Source organism: Dermacentor silvarum, chromosome 8, assembly GCF_013339745.2.
Source record: "Dermacentor silvarum isolate Dsil-2018 chromosome 8, BIME_Dsil_1.4, whole genome shotgun sequence".
Taxonomy (NCBI): Eukaryota; Metazoa; Arthropoda; class Arachnida; order Ixodida; family Ixodidae; genus Dermacentor; species Dermacentor silvarum.
The window spans coordinates 68,862,978-68,881,763 of record NC_051161.1 but is presented as its reverse complement, the minus strand read 5'-3'; the positions used below and the strand labels follow the sequence as shown (position 1 = coordinate 68,881,763).

General features: G+C 46.4%; 1 protein-coding gene across 1 annotated transcript in view; it reads right to left on the bottom strand.

The window, feature by feature from the left end:
- LOC119461386 (ankyrin repeat domain-containing protein 6) overlaps positions 1 to 18,786 on the bottom strand; it is a 142,292-nt gene that overhangs the window by 16,170 nt on the left and 107,336 nt on the right. The window contains exon 4 of the mRNA XM_049672578.1: positions 2,474 to 2,575. Coding sequence (XP_049528535.1) covers positions 2,474 to 2,575 — 102 coding nt within the window. The remainder of the gene's footprint in view (positions 1 to 2,473; positions 2,576 to 18,786) is intronic.

Below are 18,786 nucleotides of genomic sequence, written 5' to 3'. Positions count from 1 at the left end.
TTCGTCTTCTTTTGACTTCTTAGTGGAAGAAGTGGTAGAGAGGTAGGAACCATGTTTTGTCTGTTATTTTTGTTTCTTTGTTGTTTGTTTGTTTGTTTGTTATTGTTGTAAGGAAAGCAACCAAGAGGAAAGGAGAAACGAAGAAATAATGAAATCAAGGATGACTTTCTTTTCCTGCATTCGTTTTGTGAATTTAAGCGAGATGCTATTAGCAATTTGCACAAAAATGAAGCCCAATTACGAAGAAGGCTTGTCAAGTCGTCCACTTAATATAACCACTTAATAAACCAAGTTGCCTGGCAACTCGATGTTCACTTCATGTATGTACGTCTGACAGCGCTATACATAACGACCTAGAAGAACAGGCACATGCCAGTGGCACTAATTCATAAATGTTATGTTAGCCGGTTTTCACTGTAGGGGAAACAACTCATTGGTAATAAGCATGATATCCTCCCGAGACCCGAACACAACTGTGGGACATAATCGCTCTTCAAGCTGTTTTTTATTGTCTGCTGTTCCGTTATGAAATTGAAAAGCAATTTTTTTTAAATTTAAATACCACCGTTAAATGCAGAAAGCTGCGTCTTCATGTGCGTGGTATCTCCATCATCTCTTCATGTTTGCTATGGTAAAACTGCATTTCATTGCCTAAACGCAGAGATGAAGATATAACTATGTGTAGTACATTGCCATGTTGCTGTCGCATCTGGTATTCTCACGCGATCTCAGTGATGTCGAAACACACCTCAAGGTTGCTTTCGGCCGTCTGGGAGGACACTGAAGTCTAGATCAATTTGGTGTCAAATTTCTCGAAAGCGGACAACAAGTATTTGAGTAAACCACTTCTTTACTGTTACGCATGCACTGTACTTCCTAAGCAAAATAAATATTTTGCGTAATCACTTCTGAGTGATTTTTGGAAAAAAGTTGAAGGCAATGTGCAATACAAGGGGTCTTAGGAGGTTATGACTTATTCTGATTTTTTAAGCAGAGGTGGCCGATACGGCTCCTGCAAGACCACTGAAGTAATTCCATTGACCTCGCTTCCAAATTTAAACTGGCATGAATAATTCATTACTAATGCAGTGTTCTCTTAAGTGTGGGCGTCAATTAATGTTGCCAAACAAAGATGATGTGATATTGCAATAACTTCACCATCGGTACATAGCACAACGCCGTGAAGCAAAGTGTTCGGAGAAAGTGAAAGCACATGCGACTTAGACTGGTTCTTGCCCCCTCTAACCTTGAAGTAGCCGAGAGCCTCGCAAACGAAGCTATGACACCAAACGTGCTGAAGGTTGACTGAGGACTGTACCTATATATGTTCCCTGATGCGTAAGCGGCGTTATCATATTAGCAAAACCATGCACCAGATAAATCGCCACAGATACCGATGGTGTTCGCACGTCAGCAAGCGTGCTTACTGCAATGTATTATTGTGACGCAGAGGTTCCTAAAAAATAAATGTTCTGATGGCTACTTCGCTAAGCCTGCAATTTAAGTGAGCAGTGATGATTTCACGTCGTGGTATGCAATACACCCTTCAATTTTAGGGACATGCTTATGGGCTCTCAAGGGGCTCATGAGAGATTAGCTCTCTAAACTCTACGGACTTTTCTTGCGAACAGTCAGGTGATAAACGTTTTATGAACAGTATAGCTAATGCGCATTTTTTCCCATGTTCGTTTGCTACGGTGCAAGCTACGTTCATGCTTGGGTTGCTCTTGTACTCTTATAACCTTTCTTTTTTCCTTTCTATTTTTTTTTCTGTGGTCTATGCACTTGCTCTGTTAGTGCTATGTTACTTCGTTATGCACTTTTTTTTATTTGAAATCAGACAGTGTTTTAAAACTTTATCACCTCTTTTCCATTTTGTTGTTTTTCTTAGCTAAAATGTTGGGATATAGCCGACCCTTTCCATGGCCAAATTTCCTATGTTTTACATTTAGTAAAGAAGTTTGTGGACTACAACAATTTTTTTGTCGAATTCGGTGGCTTGAAAATTTTTTTTGCTTAGATCACATCCGACTGCAAAAACCTTCCGAGCCACGAAAAACTCTGCCTTCGCAAGGAAGCCCAGAAATCAAGGGCGTATTTTGTTGATGGCGACATCCGGCGGCACAGGTACTTAAAAGCTTGCCAATTCCAGGTTTGCAGAAGAGACCGAGCTTCTGTAAGCTGGAACAAACTTCACCTTATGGCACCGCACTGAGTCTAATGTAAGTAGAAAACACGGAAATTTTAATTGACATCGCACAAATTTCGCTTCTACTTAATTTTATTTTAACTGATACTATGCTCCAAAAAAATCTTGCAGTCAACGGTATCTGGCTATCCGTCTAATATACGGTAGTTAGCACCTGCGCAGTGTGCGTGTTAATTGCCAACATCTTTTCGAGCACTCCATGTGCCGAGTCAAGTGCTGGGACAGCTAGTGCAGAGCCCTGAAAGTGCTGAAATGCTGACATACCATTTCGTCTTGTACGTCGACGAGGCAGTTGTGCTTGACGAGTAGCCGCACCACTTCCTCGTGACCCTCGGTCGCTGCCTGGTGCAGGGGAGAGTAGCCGCACTGCGAAGATAGCACAACAGCACGTTGGTCAAAAATTGGCAGCTAATGACAAAGACATCCGGCCTAGTTTACGAGAAAATTATCTCAGCAGAGAAACCTGGGTCGTGCAAGGCGGAGAAAGAAGAAAATTCGGTTAAGAACAAAATATAATACAGCGTTCAAGCATTGTTGGACGCTCCGCGGTACGATAACGATTATGGGTGCTCCCTTAATGTACTAACTCCAACAACAGTCATTTCATAAGACATTGAAAAGTTATTGATGCCTTTTTTGTTGTGTATTTGGAGGGTCGCCTTGCGGTACTCACCGACCCTGTCTTAACAATATAATCTCATCAACTGCTATTTCCTCAGTGACGGCAAGCTCAGCCCCACGTTTGCGCGTGGGGCTGAAGCTCCGAAGATGTCACTAGAAGTCTCATCAAATATGCGCGTAATCAAACTCGGCCCCCAGCATTCACACGTGCGCGTGCGCTGAGATAACGGTGATATAACGGAGACGACGGTGATGGATAACCAGGCGAGGCCTCTGGCTACCCAGCGCGGTCGTCAGCGTGAGTGATTGAAAGACCGCGTGTTCCGGCATCGTCGCGCGCCTTTGCTTCGGAGTCAAAAGCCCACAAGATGTGGTATACCGTCACTTCCTGTTCGCGTGCGAGCGCGGACCAGCTCGTGCGGGGCAAGTTGTCAATGCACGAATCACTCTGTGCGTGTTTCCGTCGTCTTCTTCGCGCTAATCCATCTCTGGACAGGTCGTGCGGAGTGGCCCTGATTGCTTTATTTCCGAGGACCCGCATACCCGCGACGCGCAGTCTTCGAGCCTGACTTGAGGACATCGTCTCCACCCAGAGTTGCTCCGGTTGGCTTGTCCAGGCACGCGAACCCTCCAGCCGGAATCCTCCAGCGTGGACCCTCCAGCAGAGTCATTATTTACGACATGTCGCTTCCTCTCTTTTCCTGTTGCTTCCGTGTGCACTAGCTGTGAGGTAGGCCATGATTTATCTCCCGAGTCCTGCTTCCTTCGCGTGTAGTAATCCTGCAGCTCACCCTGTGTGAGCGTATGCAAAGGCAGACGATCTTCATTGCCGCCTCTCTCTCTCTCTCTCTTTTTTTTTTTTTTTGCTGCCTCCCCCTTCGCCATCCTTATCTTTTAGCTGCGTCGTTGTCCTAAATCTTGTCCGGGTGGCCGCCTTCCCGAGACTGATGGGGTGGTCTGGGCGTGCTGAATATAGCAGGGCGGGCTTGGGGCTGCGGTCAAAGTGTGGGCGGTCCGGGCGCTTTTTTTTTTTTTTTTAATGTAAACAAGTTGTACAGGGCCTGCTTATTGTCTCTGACAAACAAGTCTCATCGCGCGCGCCAGCTATACGCCCGGTTGTATACAGTAGGAAAAATGGAGGCGTCGACGAGATGGGCTCACGTGTACGTGCTGCATATGTGCGCAAGACTTGAGTCGAGCGCCTATTTATATTTGCAAAGCCGTTGCAATTATGTATGTACTTTTCTCTTTTCACGGAGAGGTCATAAACAAGGGGAAGGGAGTGGGACAGTGTAGCACTCACTTGGGGCTCCGGCATTGCTCGGCAGCATCGCTGTAGGGAGTTTTAGAAATGGGCAACCGAAAGTTAAGGGAAGCTATCGGTCAGTTGCACAAAAGAACGCAACAGGCGCATAAAGAAGTATACGTTTTGGGATACGTAAATTGCTTGGAGACGCTACTGCTGTAACTCCGTAAGCTACGTTTACATTACAGAGTTTAATATTAGGGGACGCAAGCCACACCCAAGCGTTGAGGCACGCAAACCGCCGGCCGTACAAAAGAACCCAAAGCGAGCACAAAAGAGCGCGAAGAGCCCGCAATGGAGTTTGCGTCCCTCAACGCTTAGGTGCGGCTTTCGTCCCCTATAACCTAAAACTCTCTATTAACTTGATGAAATCGTCTTAAGTCGGCTTGTCGGGCCGAAAGACGGTCATCAGGCTCATGAAAACATTCAGCAAGCGTCTAAACGAGCTCTGCCAACCCGCCTTCAAGATGGGGGGTAGTTGACTAGCTGTACCCACTTGGCAAAATGCATATAAACGTGGACAGTTCGACTTTCGACTCGACGCGCTTGGGTGGAGTTCAGGTAAACGAAGCTGCTGGTGTAGCCCCACTCTTTTATTCTCTTGCGGTTCCTTTGCCTCATTGAGGAAACCATGGGCTGTGACGCGTTCGTCAAGTTCACGAATCTGGTTTTCACTGAGGCCGAATCACAAGGAAACCACACAATCGGCTTAGCTGCGGATATTTAGCGAGAATTGTGCGCAATTTACGTTAAAACATTGTTGCAGCACGTTGCCCTGCGCTGAAAATTATACACGATGAATAAGGCCTTGAGGCGGAGCCCTTTACACCGACCGACTTAGCGTACGTTGAGCTTGCGGGAGGTCGGGTGTTGGTTTGCCGCATACTTTCATTGCTTTAGGACATGCCAAACATACACTTAACAACCAGAGAACCTGATGTGATGGCGATGATGATGATGATGACAGGGATTGTTCCAGCAATGGCACAAACTCACCGTGGGGAATAAGACAAGAACCACGCGGTGTTATAACAAAGTTGTAAATCAAAATAGGAAAGAAACTGATCATAAGTAAAGTACTACGCATTATGGCGTTTGGTCATGAAGACGGCGACGACGACGATCCTCAATTACGCAACGGACACACGATTTGTGATTCTCAATTTTTTTTTTTCTGCTGCTTCATTCGAGTAAGGCCGTGAGCTAGCGAATCTACAGTACTTCCTAAGGGTGTGCGAATTTGCTAATATAGCTTCGCTGTCTTTGATCTATGAGCCGTCAGATTGGTATACATTTCTTTTTTTCTCGTTCAGTTCACTGTTTTTATTTTACCCTTACCGCTTCCTTCCCATGTAGCCTAGAAAAGGAGGTCCAGGATAGATTTAAAAAAAAAAACTATTGGCTTCGCTTTACCTTTGTCAAAGTACCAGGTTATAGTTCGAGAAGGGCAAGAGAGGTTGCTTAGTCTAGATTAAAACTGTCCTGTGCCTTCCCACTTTCATTATACTAAAGCGATGTATTGCGTGTTACACCGAGATAAAATGAAATCTGGGGTGCCAAAACCATGATCTGATTATAAGAAACGCCGTAGTGAGGGACTCCGGATAGATTTAAACCTCCTAGGGCACTTTGGTTACACCGAGGTATGCGTAGTGTTTTGGTAAAGTGACGAATGTCACCAATAGCTGACGTTACACATCCTTGCACTCAGCACCTATTCACGCCTTCGAATTAATTAAAGTCACACGGTTACAAATACTCACGTAAGCATAATCAGTAAAAACCCTTATTAAAACGCCGTGCGCGTGACAGCCATTACGGTGGTCATTCTGCGTGAATTTTTCTTCAGATTGTTATAACGTACGATACTATTAAAAAAGAAAAAAAGTCAAAAGAAAAAGAAACGGGTCGATGGTGACACACTTTTTATGTTACCTTTTTCGCGACTAAATATGGTCGATTGCACAAAAAGCAACAAATGGAGAGGTAGGCGAACTCATTTTTCAGCTGGGAAAATTGCTCGTTGTCATCGGATAATCGCTGCCAAACTGACGTTGGTCCGCGTCCCGCCTGCGTCAAACATGGTGGGGACGAAGTCGTGATATTCTAGGTCGTGCACCGCGCGCGCCTTTTTTAAATTAATATACCTACGAACACGCATTTAACGTGCTTGTGCTGTCATTTGTGATGCACGATAGGCCTTGGGCAACAGAGTTCATTGCTTATTTACTGCTATCTCGTACACCTTCCTGGCCTGGCAATCAAGTTAGCTCTAAAGACGCGGTGAGAAGGTCAGAAAGGGCTTGCAAGGCAAGATCTGCGGAAGCAGCTTATGGCGCCTTTCCTTTTACTCGTGCATTCCCAGGCTTCAAAGTCGGTAATTAGAGGCAATCGAGCGTATGCAAATAAGTACGAGTTCTGGGAAGCGGTCGCAGGTTATATTGAGAAACACATTCACTAATGACGTTCGCGATTTAACGATAACATTGAGAAACGTTGGGCAACGCTTCCTTCGGTATGACGACACAGCCTGCGTAAATTGTGAGTGACACTCGGTATGACTGGACTGTCTTGATTACGAAGTTGTCGCAGTATTCATGGCCTGAAAAGACAGCCGCACGCTCTAAGCATACAAAAAAATCATTTCTATGAATATATATATATATATATATATATATATATATATATATATATATATATATATATACAAACTGATCTGTCTACAGTGCGGTTAAAAGTGAGTATTGAACATCAACTTCGAAAGTAACCACCTCCGCACGCAGCAAATCTTTGAAGGCTCGATGATAACGACGTTGTCGCTGGTTAACACGTGTATTTATTAACCAATTCAGACAAATGTGTTACACTGAAGACAATGAACTAGCGTGAGCGCAAGGTCGTAGGTTAATGAGCTGATGATGCTTCATCTGCTGCGACTGTGGCTATAGATATGTATTGCTCGTTTTTAATGTGAAATGGTAGGCAACGATGTAACTAATTGGAGTTTTATTCCTTCCGCCTTTTTTCTTCGGTGCTGTTTCTGTTATAATTTTTTTGTTTTTGTCGTTATTGTTGCTGTTGCTGCTGCTGTAGTAGTTGTTGTTGTTGTAGGTCACTCTGTAGTGTGACCAAGAAACACTTATGAATTCCTAGATAGAATTTTGTTTTGACATCTTGGCTCAGTTAGTGAACCAATTATTTCTTTGTTGTGACGCCTGACCATATAAACGTTCCTCATAATCTAGCTGCAGGAAAGGAAATATATACACCTAGCATATATATATATATATATATATATATATATATATATATATATATATATATATATATAAAGAACACAGGCGGTACGAAAGAGGCAGACAAACAAGATAAAACACAGAATTTTGTACAAGAGGAGCAAGCAGTTCTCGTAGCAAAACCAGCTCGAACGGGTTATACTCACAAAGATTATCATTTCCTGCCGCAAAGCTGACTCTCCTGTGGCAAAATTAATGCACCCTTCCTTCGAATTGAATCAGGTCACTGACATTTCCTCATGCTCCCTTCTTCCAAGAATGAGAGAAGCACACGATGATGAATTACGGACAGCTCGACGTAACGCCTTTCCAGTGCAAATGACAACACGCCCTCTACGGATGGCATCTGCGGCACCGGTTGACTTGCGTCGTAATTGCGCGATCGCTTATATCTGTTTTTTTTTTCCTCCGGCCAGTAGGTCTTTGATATGCAAATAGAGAAATGAGCGCAGTTCGCTGTGCTACCCAGTTCTTATTCCTTCTTCCTTTTTTCTTTCGTGCGTCGCCCAGCCTACGCGGACACCTTCGAAACTGTCGCGGCCGATGATGGATTGTGCCGAGGAACCAGGGTGTCGCGCAGCGCTACCGGAATTATCGTTACGCAGTTTCTATGTCTCGTATGATCAATGATGCATTAAACGCGGCCCAATCACACGGCACCTTCGCCGCTTTCTCGACCTCCCACCGAAAAAATTACCGTTCTAGGGGGGTCACGATTCGCTAATTAACGACAGTTTCGCATCATTTCGCTATCCGAGATCGGGCCTGCCGGTTGCCCGCCCCGGCGGTATATTGGTGACGTCTACACGTGCACACTTGAGGGGTCGCGCGTAATCGTCGTTACAGCAAAAAACGCTGAGGCCACGTGAACTAGACGAATGCGAGTTGCAAGAAGCAACTCCGTCTCGGCGCTGATCTGGCCCTTGAAGTATACCATTCTTGTTGCTGCCGCCTAATTGCGTGCAGTAGCTGACGCTGTGCCTAGCCTACACACAGTTCCGTAAAGGCTGAAGACCCGTCTGCTGCTCTGGTGGCATATTGAGAAATCTCACACCCGATTCATCACTGAAATGACAGAATACTGATTCGAACGCGTTGCCTCTGTCAAATATATATATATATATATATATATATATATATATATATATATATATATATATGATTCACCAGACTTGCGATTGTTTAACGTTCCGAACTTTGGCAGTAGCCACATGAGAGGTGCCATAGTGAAATGCTGTCAATTAGTCAAATCTTCATGCGAATTTGTTGTTGTTTTTTAATGAGCCCCTTAATGTTACCCCGCAAGAACTTTTGCACTCGCGGCTTGACTGCTCCCGCTGCAGAAGGGAGTCGAACCTACGTTGGTTCGCTCCGCTACAGGAAACCATATTCACTGAGCGACCACGGCGTCTGGACGCATGTACAAAGCTGACTGCGATCCATCTTTTGCATCCTTATAGAGTGCCACGCAGTTCTCTCCTCAACCTCCAAAGCATTGACGTATAGATTGTAGATTAGTTCCCAATACTGTACACGTCAGCTTGCATCGCACGTCAGTTGGGACTGCGTACTTTTCACGTAGATTGTACACAATGATACACCCGTACATGCCCGGTGCTCGTGAAACTAAGCGGTTGTAGGGACAAGAGTAATAGCGTGATCCAGAGTTTATTGCCAGAAGTTTACCCCTACTCTGTCTATTCACTTTTAAGCTGCAGTTTTCTTTTCTACGATGCTTCGCGCATTGTTTTTGGATTCTGAATGCTGGCTGCAGATTTCTGAATCTCAATACCTACAAAATGTAGCAACTTTGAGACACCAACTGCACATTCGTGCAAGCTTTTCGCTTTGTACGCTGTTAGTATACAAGCTGGGGTCTGTGGAATCATGCTGAAGGCAGTCGAGCGGTGTGCTTTATCTCTGACAGATACTAATAGTTATTTGGTTTCTTTCTGCAGTGATTATCATTGTGTAAGCCAAGCACAATTCCTTCACAGCACCTCTGTTTCAGTAGTGAACTTAAGCTGTGCAACATTTATTTAGGGCTCAGCGTATCATGCTTCTTAGAGATTATTTGTTTTCGTAGGCTCTTTGAATGCACTGTCGTGAGTTTCGTTGACATACTTGCCTCATTCAATTGATATTGCTTTACTGTAAAGTGCGTGCAAAATGATTTTATCATCAGAATCAGAATTATGTTTTATTGTGTTACAAATAATACACACATAAAGATTCATAAGGAGGTCCCAGTGCACAATACTTTAAGGTACCTGTTCATGTGGTCCCTGTTCGTCTGCCGCAAACGTATGCAATTTGCCGCATGTTTCCTTCGCTCACCACAATGCGCACACGATTTGCATTTCATGCAAACATTTCTTAGTCGTCTTTCTAAATTGTTCTTTTGCGTTCCTTGTGAGAGATACCGCATGTTGTGAACAGGTGAATCTAATGTACGCCAAATGTCTACGTGGACATCAGACAATCGCATCAAAGAAGCTTCAATAAAACAAATTAGTTGGAATTACATGTTGTTTCAGGACAATTTCAGTATGCTTGACTTTTCAGATACACAGCCAAAATTAACGACGCATGCATATTGGAAATCCTGATAGAAACCTTGTTTTGTACTTTTGTGTCCAGTCTTTTAGCGGCAACTCTGGCCATTAGCAAAGGCCGATTACGTCAAGAGCAAGGCCCTATGCGTGTCGTAACAGTTTGTGAACCACGAGCTGCGCACTGTGAGAACGAGGTCGTGTCAGATCTCAATCGCCAAAAGCAGTCGTTAACCTGCGTCGGTGGTGATATTTTGTGTCATCTTTGTGCTGCAAGAAATACAATGAGCGATAAAGAGCCCGATAAAGAAGGGACGCCCGATAAAGAGACGTTCCACTTTTGGTTCGAATGCACGTCGCATGTGCGTAGTCTTATGCACGTATAATCACTGTGCCGCATGGCTCGGGATAACGACGTATTAGTGATCTCTCATTGCGAGTGTGCTGAATGCCTAATTCACAGCCGCTGAATAACGTAGATGAAATTGCTAGCAGCTACGGCTATGCTATCTTATGCACATTCAGAGTAGTTTCCAGAGGACGACCTACCGCGCTAGAAGACACTTTGTTTCGACTGAAGCCATGATAAAGGGTTAGAGGCAGATTTCTTAGTGTCAATTCTCTTCAAGAAAAAAGAACAACAAGAAGAAACGCAAAAAAAACACATAAGAAAACAAGAAAAGATATGCCACGAAGTAAGGGCATCTCGTGGGAGGCCAGTCCGCGCTTTTTCTTTGGTCTGTTTGGTCCGGAATACGAGAAGGTCGTAACCACGGTCGTAACACTTACTCATTGTTATCTACGTAATCACACGCCTGATACACCAACATATCGGCATTCGAAAGGGAGCGTTCCGCAGTCGATATGAATCTGCATTGCTAGCAGTGTCACGTGGTACGATGAATACCGCAGTTACGCTCCCAAATTATACCTTATTCGTGGTCAGAGCGCTCACATCGAAGAGACGGAGGCAAAGTTGCTGTATAGATGGTTAAAGACGTGGACGTCATTGCAACCTTTCATAAGGACGGAGAGAGGGAAAGAAAGTTGAACACACGTAGCCTAGCATAACAGGGTTCGAAGCAGGCTGATGGAAAGCTTCGCGTGAACCCTCACTGGCATGGTCACAGCTTCTGTTCGAATGATATTGCTTAATAGAGACGTAAATATAAAGAAAGAAAAACAAGGCGTCATCTACAGACCGCTCTAACCGAGAGGTTCGGATGCGCCAATGTTCACTAGTTATCTTGAAAGGCTGTTATCCGCACAGTCAACGATGCCACTCGCATTCCTCCTTCCACCACCATTTTCGTTTAGCACGCACACTACTTACTACCTCTGTTACAGACTGTAGAAAACAACAAGCGAGCAAGGTACTTACGAAGGGCAATCAAAGATGAGAGTGAGCAAGGAGGGAAGCTACAGATCGTCAGAAAGGGAGAACGCACGAGACGTTGAGCGTGCGGATGTTTTGTAACGCGGCTGGCCCATTACGCCTCCGAGCTACGAATTCACGGCGCAGATTGCTGTCAATTAAGTCACCTAATGTTACGCGGAGCCTTGTGGCCTGGCGATTGTGTTTCCCAGAGGCAGCGGTGCACGGAGAACGGCTTTCCGCGTGCTGCTGCGGCGGCCAGTGCGAACGACCTATCCGGTCCGTTGTGCGCAGGGGGCACAACCTGCGCTGCCGCTGATGCTTCCTCGGAGTGTGGTGGCAATAGCCTTGAAACGCACGTGCATGCAAGCGAGCGAGCGAGCACTTTCGGAGCCGGCGCGCGTGACCTTGAACCCTTTTCAAGCGGCCGCCGTATTCGAGGCAACTTCCTTGTATAGTGAGGCAACCTCGCCCAAGTGGGTGCTCAACTTTCAAACTGCGTGTGCTTACTTTTGGGCGTACCTTCAGTGGCCACGACCGACCGACTGCGCTGTGCGTGCGCAAAGGTGAACGATTCCTCTACTAAACGGATAAGTATTGAACTTGAGCAGTACAAAAAGCATTATCGCATGTGAAAGGCTCAAGAGTAACCAAATACCTTGCGCACACTGTGTTCAGCCCTGTCTTACTAATCCGGAACTAGTTGCCCGGATCATGTTGCCGGTTTGTCTCCACAAACGAGTCAGCCTGGCGAGATTTCGCGGCAATTGTTTCCAGTGAGCTTTTCTGATCACGCCTTTCAACTTGTTTTACGTTTTCCGTGGTCATGCGCAGCCGTGTGAAGTTATGGCTGTGGAAATGCCCACAGCGTTACGGGACATTTAGGTTGAACCCTAGTTTGTAACCAAATACCTTGCGCACACTGTGTTCAGCCCTTGTCTTACTAATCCTGGAACTAGTTGCCCGGATCATGTTGCGGTTTGTCTCCACAAACGAGTAAGCCTGGCGAGATTTCGCGGCAAATTCTTTCAGTGAGCTTTTCTGATCACGCCTTTCAACTTGTTTTACGTTTTCCGTGGTCATGCGCAGCCGTGTGAAGTTATGGCTGTGGAAATGCCCACAGCGTTACGGGACATTTAGTTGAACCCTACATGTTATGCCAAGACGTTTCTGCAGGGGTTTTGATTTCAGGCGTTTAGGTAAAGTCAGAGTCATGAGACTGACCAAGCAGATGCTACATGCTATACGTGCTGCTCGGTGAGCTGGTAAAGCCTTTTCATGATGGTATCGCAATAATGACATGAGACACAAAGAGCGAAAACACGCAGGATGTGGCTAGCACAACCGTGAATAATGGATTTGAGCATGCGGAATATGTCTCTGAATCAACTTTTCCTGCAACAGTGCACAACGAAACGCCAGCCGCAATAAAGCACTGCGAAGTTTGGTTGTCTGCGCTCCCTCATCATTAAAGTCATGCGTGCACACGGATAAAATGAAATGCACGAACTCAAGATCCCGTCTCTAGCAATTCTGCTTACTTCGAAACCATGCTGTCACGTGCGTCGTTGGCGTTCAACTTACGATAAGGGCCGCACGTTCAACAGCACGCCGACGTGGGACCTATACGGGGCGTAATGTATTGTGGGCGCTCCGTTGTAACGTGCGCTTCGGGAACACCGCGCCTCTCCTTATGAGGTCTTGACCTGTGAAAGGCTACGAACGTGGTCGCCGCCACCGCTTTCAAACCCACGTTGCGGCTCATTGCCTCCCCGCGTTTTCTTTCTGCTGCTTTCGCGTGCGTTACGTACTCGCGTGGTCGGCGGCATGAGAGCGTTGAGCTTGCTCGAAGAATAAACGCGTATGCCAAGGGCGGTTGGTGACCCTCGCGCTCTGCGAAATATTCGAGTACTTTTTGCGTGTACGCCGTGTACATGTAAGTGAGTGCACTCCGTGTACGCGGCGTGGTTCAGTTGTACACTGTAGGAATTTCACGTGGGTGTCTGCCATCCACACGCGGCACTAACAAGCATGGAAAGTTTGTTGAAAACTCAATGCGCGGTTTGGCCACGTGGGAAGATTTTCACGCTGCGATGATGAAGTCACTGAAGCCAGCTGGAAGCGAGGATCTTACGTGTAGGAAGTTTAGTAAAATATGCGCCTCCCGGCAAGTACAGTCGACCTCATCGCGGTATATGTCATCATCACTCATTAGGCATGTAATGATGCTGGTAATATCAATTGTCTCCCGCTTGCACGCATGCAACTCGCCGTGGTGGTTGCGGTGCTAGGCGATGGCGTGGGATAGAATCCCGGCCAAGGCAGCTGCATTTCAATGAGGGCAAAATGCAAAAAAAAAAAAAAAAAAAATGCGCGTGTACCGTACCTGGGTGCCACGTTGAAGACCCCTAGGTGGTCAAAATTAATCTGGAGTCCCCCACTACGGCGTGCCTCATAATCATATCTTGGTCTGGGCACGTAAAACCCCAGACTTTAAATTTATCGCACGCACGCAAAAGAAAAAGAATGAAAGCACCAACTTGGATCCTAAATTTCACATTTCGTGAAAACCGACTGTTGTCCTTCTCAAGCCGATAGTATAAGGTTGGAGATGTTGCACCGGTCATCGTTTTCGTCCCAGAGCTGCGGTGAAACACAAACTGGTATCCGCGTGTACGAAAAAGTTTAATCCCAGTGGATGCATCCGCCTTCTAATTAAAACGTTCAGTGGATATATCTTCGTACGAACAGCACATCGCTGACTTAAATTGCAGGCTGAGACCGTCACAAAGAAATTAAACTCTTTAGTGAACGCCGCACTACGAACACTTTTGCGGTCGGTAGTGCCCCGTTAAATATATAAGCCTACGTTTCTCCCGTGTTGGTTCTCCTTCTTCAAGACAGTGATAATAAAAAGATAGTCGAAAGGTGAAACCCCCTCATGGCGCCGTAAGCATGGTACGGCCGATAAACTTTCACAATCAGTGACAAGGCAATTCGGAGGTGTGTTCAAGCGCGGTCTGTTGTCTGCGCGGAGTCCTCCGTCAGGACACGACGGGCCTTGTCTTCATTCCCGTGGTCTGAGAAGAGCTCGAGCCGCTACACGAAACTCGTCTACAAATCGTGCGTTACGTGTCCAGAATACAGGAGTGCCACGGGCGTGCGACCCGGAACACGCGAGCTACTCGTGCGTGTAAACGCCGTGGATTTGTGCGCGTGTGGAACGTCTGCGCCGCATGAGCTCGAAGGAAGGACTCACCATGGGAAAGAATGGAAAAGCGGGCCCACTGTGCCACAGACATCAGCATCCTGTTCCTCTCATGAGCTCTCTCCCACACTATACGAGCCAACGCGAGGCCTCGTAGCCCAATCGGGCAGACAAGCACGCATCCCTGGACACGGATGCCCGATGGGTCAAACAATTATTGCGGATCTCGAGGAAGTTGGCGTGGGACCTGATCTGTCTGGTCAAATTCTGGGGCATGTACTGAGGTAGCGGAGCGAGGCGTGACGCTCAGTGGCCGATGAGTGTTTCAGTGATCTTGTATGGCTTGGTTTCCGCGTAGTTGCTTTTAACGGCCCCGTGTCGCAGAAAATCCGGCGTCGGCAATCGGCGTGTGATCGCGGGGTGGCGGAGAAAATCATCCAACCACATCGAGCGCGCAGGCCCTCCACGTGGTGCAAGGTTTTGGTGAACAAAAATTGTATTTCTCACAGTGAAATCCGTCAGAAAAAATGGTAAAGTACGACTTTACCATTCGGCGTCGGATTGTAATTTGAATGTACGAGAAAAGTCAATTCTTCTACGAGGAAACTCAAACAATATCTACCAGACCGGCGCGCCTCGGGGAAATAGCAAACAATTAATAAAATAATAAAAAAGGTGCTGGGCCTTCACATTTTAATATAAGACCACTTATATTGCTCCTGGAAAACGTCTTTCCAGCAATGCATTTCAGTTTAAAAGTGAAGCCGATTTTAAGGGGTTCGGTGTAAGCTTGGTTTTTGTAAGCTGGCTTTCCTACGTTCAGTGTTGAAGTGAATGAAGCCTACTTGCCGTATTCGAACGATGCGATGCGAACGGGTCCCGATAACGCTATCGCTTTCTACTCTTAAAGGCGAAGCTTAAGCGTCCTCCATTTTTTTTCTTCTTTTTGCTGCAAAATAAAGCTGGGTAAGGATACGATGTTTATCACTTCTTCTATTTTATCGTCATGAGATGGGCTGCTCACGCATAATTTAAGAAAGTCGAGGATATACATATCGACTTTTAGATGACTGGCATCTTAGAGTGCGGAGATCCGTCTTTGTCTGGTGCTGATTGATGTTTCTGCTGGTTGAGGATGCTAAGCGAGGCTGCTGGCTGAGGCTGTTGTTGATCAGTGTTGCATACTGTCCGCATCTCTATATCGTACGAGTGGGAACAGACGATGGCAACGAAGTGTTCTGCTGATCAAGTCACATCCTAAGCCGACTGATTTTTTTTCTCTTTAACGTACCAAAGTGACAATGGGCCTATAAATTACACTGTATGCTGGAGAGCTCCGGATTCATTTTGACAAACACTTTACAAGTGCTTAAATACATGAAAGTACAAGGCGCGATAGCTACCTAGCCGGTAGTTTACTATATCCTGTAGTCCCAACCGACGTAGCTGGTCCCAGCCAACGCAGCCGGTTATTAAACGCCATTTTGGTATCTCAACCGAACAGCAACTATGTCACCCGAACAGCCGAAGAACAGCTTAAACGAGTAGGAATTCATTTACGACAACCACGTTAAATATCATCATCATTCATCATCATTAGCCTATTTTATGTGTCTGCAGGACGAAGGCCTCTCCCAGCGATCTCCAATTACCTCTGTCTCGCGCTAGCCGATTCCCACCTTGCGCTTGCAAGTTTCCTAATTTCATCACCGCCCCTAGTTTTCTGCCGTCCTCAACTGCACTTTCCTTCCGTTGGCACTCAGTATGTAACTCTAATGGTCCGTCGGTTATCTACCCTACGCATTACACGGCCTCCCCGGCTCCATTGTTTTCTCTTACCGTCAACTAGAATATCTGCTATCCCCGTTTGCTCTCTCATCCACACCGCTCTCTTCCTGTCTCTTAACGTTACGCTAAACATTTTACGTTCCGTCGCTCTTTGTGTGGTCCTTAAGTTGTTCTCGAGCTTCTTTGTTAACCTGCAAGTTTCTGCCGGATCGGGGGGGGGGGGGGGGGGGGGCAGAAACCTTAAATATGTTGAAACCTTAAAGATAGAATTAGAAAGCGAGAAGGTGTACTGAGATCTGACTGGGGAAGCATCGTAAACAACCTATAGTGGTCTTTGCAGCAAGTCCACTCATCGAGTGGACCAGGCGGAGAAGGTCGGTTAGGTGCTGCCGCTGTGACTGCGATGCACAGCGGCAGCACCTGCTGTGCGCTGAAAGTTTGGGGGAAGTCATGCTGGACAAAGACTGTACTGCGTTGCGATGAGACGTACCAACCGAGAACGGCATATCATTGCGCGAGGTCATTGGCCAGTCTCAGCTCTCTGACCGCAGTGCTTCCTTAATTACTACAACAACACAAGAGTCAAGTCCAAGGTCATGGTAGGAACCGCGGGGAACTTAACAGTGGCATAATTATATAACCAACCCTGCAAACAATCGGTTCTGTGTTTTTTTTCGTTTGCGTTTAGATCGGGTCGACTTAGAATTACTAGGCCTTTCAGAAAAACCCACGGAGCTTTTTTTTTTTCGTTTTTTTTTTGTGTGGAAATTCTTTTTTGCGTATTTGCGGAGGAACCGAATTTGGAATTGGGAAGCTATATACTTTCACTAGGGTGGTGGCTTGAGTGAGTGGTTGATGCATGACCTTCTACGTACGGCGCACACTTACGGAGGAGAGAGCAAAAACAAAAACAAAAAAAAAAAGGTTAAAAAAGGTTCACGGTGCTGTCTGCGTGTTCCATTTTTTTTTTTTTTTGCGTCTCGTCCTTAAACGCCTATTAACTATGAGATCATACTTTAGCACAGACACCGTCTCCTACTACAGGTGTCACGGGCAGTGATTCATCAGGACGTATACAAACCCTTACCAAGTCACAACAAGCATATACAACTTATGAAAGCGTGTCATAATGCACCGCGACCCCCCTAATGCTATCGCATCCTCTTAGGCAGTCATCGGGGACGAATTGTGCAGCAATCCATTTCTCTGCGAAAACAAACTGCGGTCTCGGTAATTGAGAGCGTCAACGAAGCAGCGGCGACCGCGCACGCTGACGCAACCGCAAGCCACCAGTGCTATATGTACACAGGCGGGTGCACATACTATATATGCCTCGAAAATTGATGACCACGATTTGTTTCCACGGTGCCATCCAATTAACTCGCGCGAGCGCCCTAACGATCAGGAGCTGCAGAACGCTGCGCGCGCGTCTCGCTCATCTCACACGGGCGCCCGACGCAACGCGGCTGAAGAGTGCATACAGGCTGTGCTGCTTATCGACACCAGCCGCCGCACCTTTGTGCAAACAGGATCCGCGCAGCGTGGGATTAGACGAGATCGAACTGCGCGTCCCGTGGCGGCTGCCTGCCGTCGAATATAGATTGGATCAAGAACGATGCGCCACTTCTGCCGATACTTCTTCTTTTCACTCTTCTTGTTGTTGTTCCTCCGGCAGTGGTGTTCCAGTTCCTATTATGTGCCCTCTGCATGCATCTCCTATACAGCTTTGAAGTATACACGTGCACATATGCGATGGAATGCGCTAATTCAGGGAGCGCCGCGCATGAGTGCGTTCAAAGTAGCTGCAGCGCGCCGTTTGCCGAGCAACGTGTGTAGGCTTCTCGGCGCAACACTGGCTTAAGTAATTGCGAACGGATTGAAATAAGTTGCTGCGCGCTCGGGTGGAGGAAAGCTTATTAGACACACCTCATCAAGCACGCGTGCACAATGCGTACGCGCTTATCTCCTTGCCATTTCTTTTTGTTTTAACCTGTTTGTTGTTTCTTTCTTTATCGGCCCCTGCGTGAATATACAACAGACCGTAAGTACAAGAAGAAGGATTATATCGACTCTGTGATCGCGTAAGAATGAGCTGAAAGAGCATAATCTTTTATAGTGAATATTCTATAGGCGAATGTTACGCCCCAGTTATTCGCATGCATGCGGGTTACGCTGTTTAACAGCGAATAAAAGGAGTATGACTCATCCGTGGAAGTTGCAGTTTTGAACTTAGTGAGTGGTCTTTTCTGTTAGTGGTCCCGTCTACGGGAGGAGGGGGAGGAGGGTGGAAGAAAGGTAGGGAGGTCAACAAGACGCGCGTCCTGCTTGCTACCCTACGCAGAGAGAAGGGGGTGAGATATCAAAATAAAAAAAGAGGAGAGGGAGAGAGGCACATGCACTACGAACACGTGGAACGTCCATCGGTCACTGA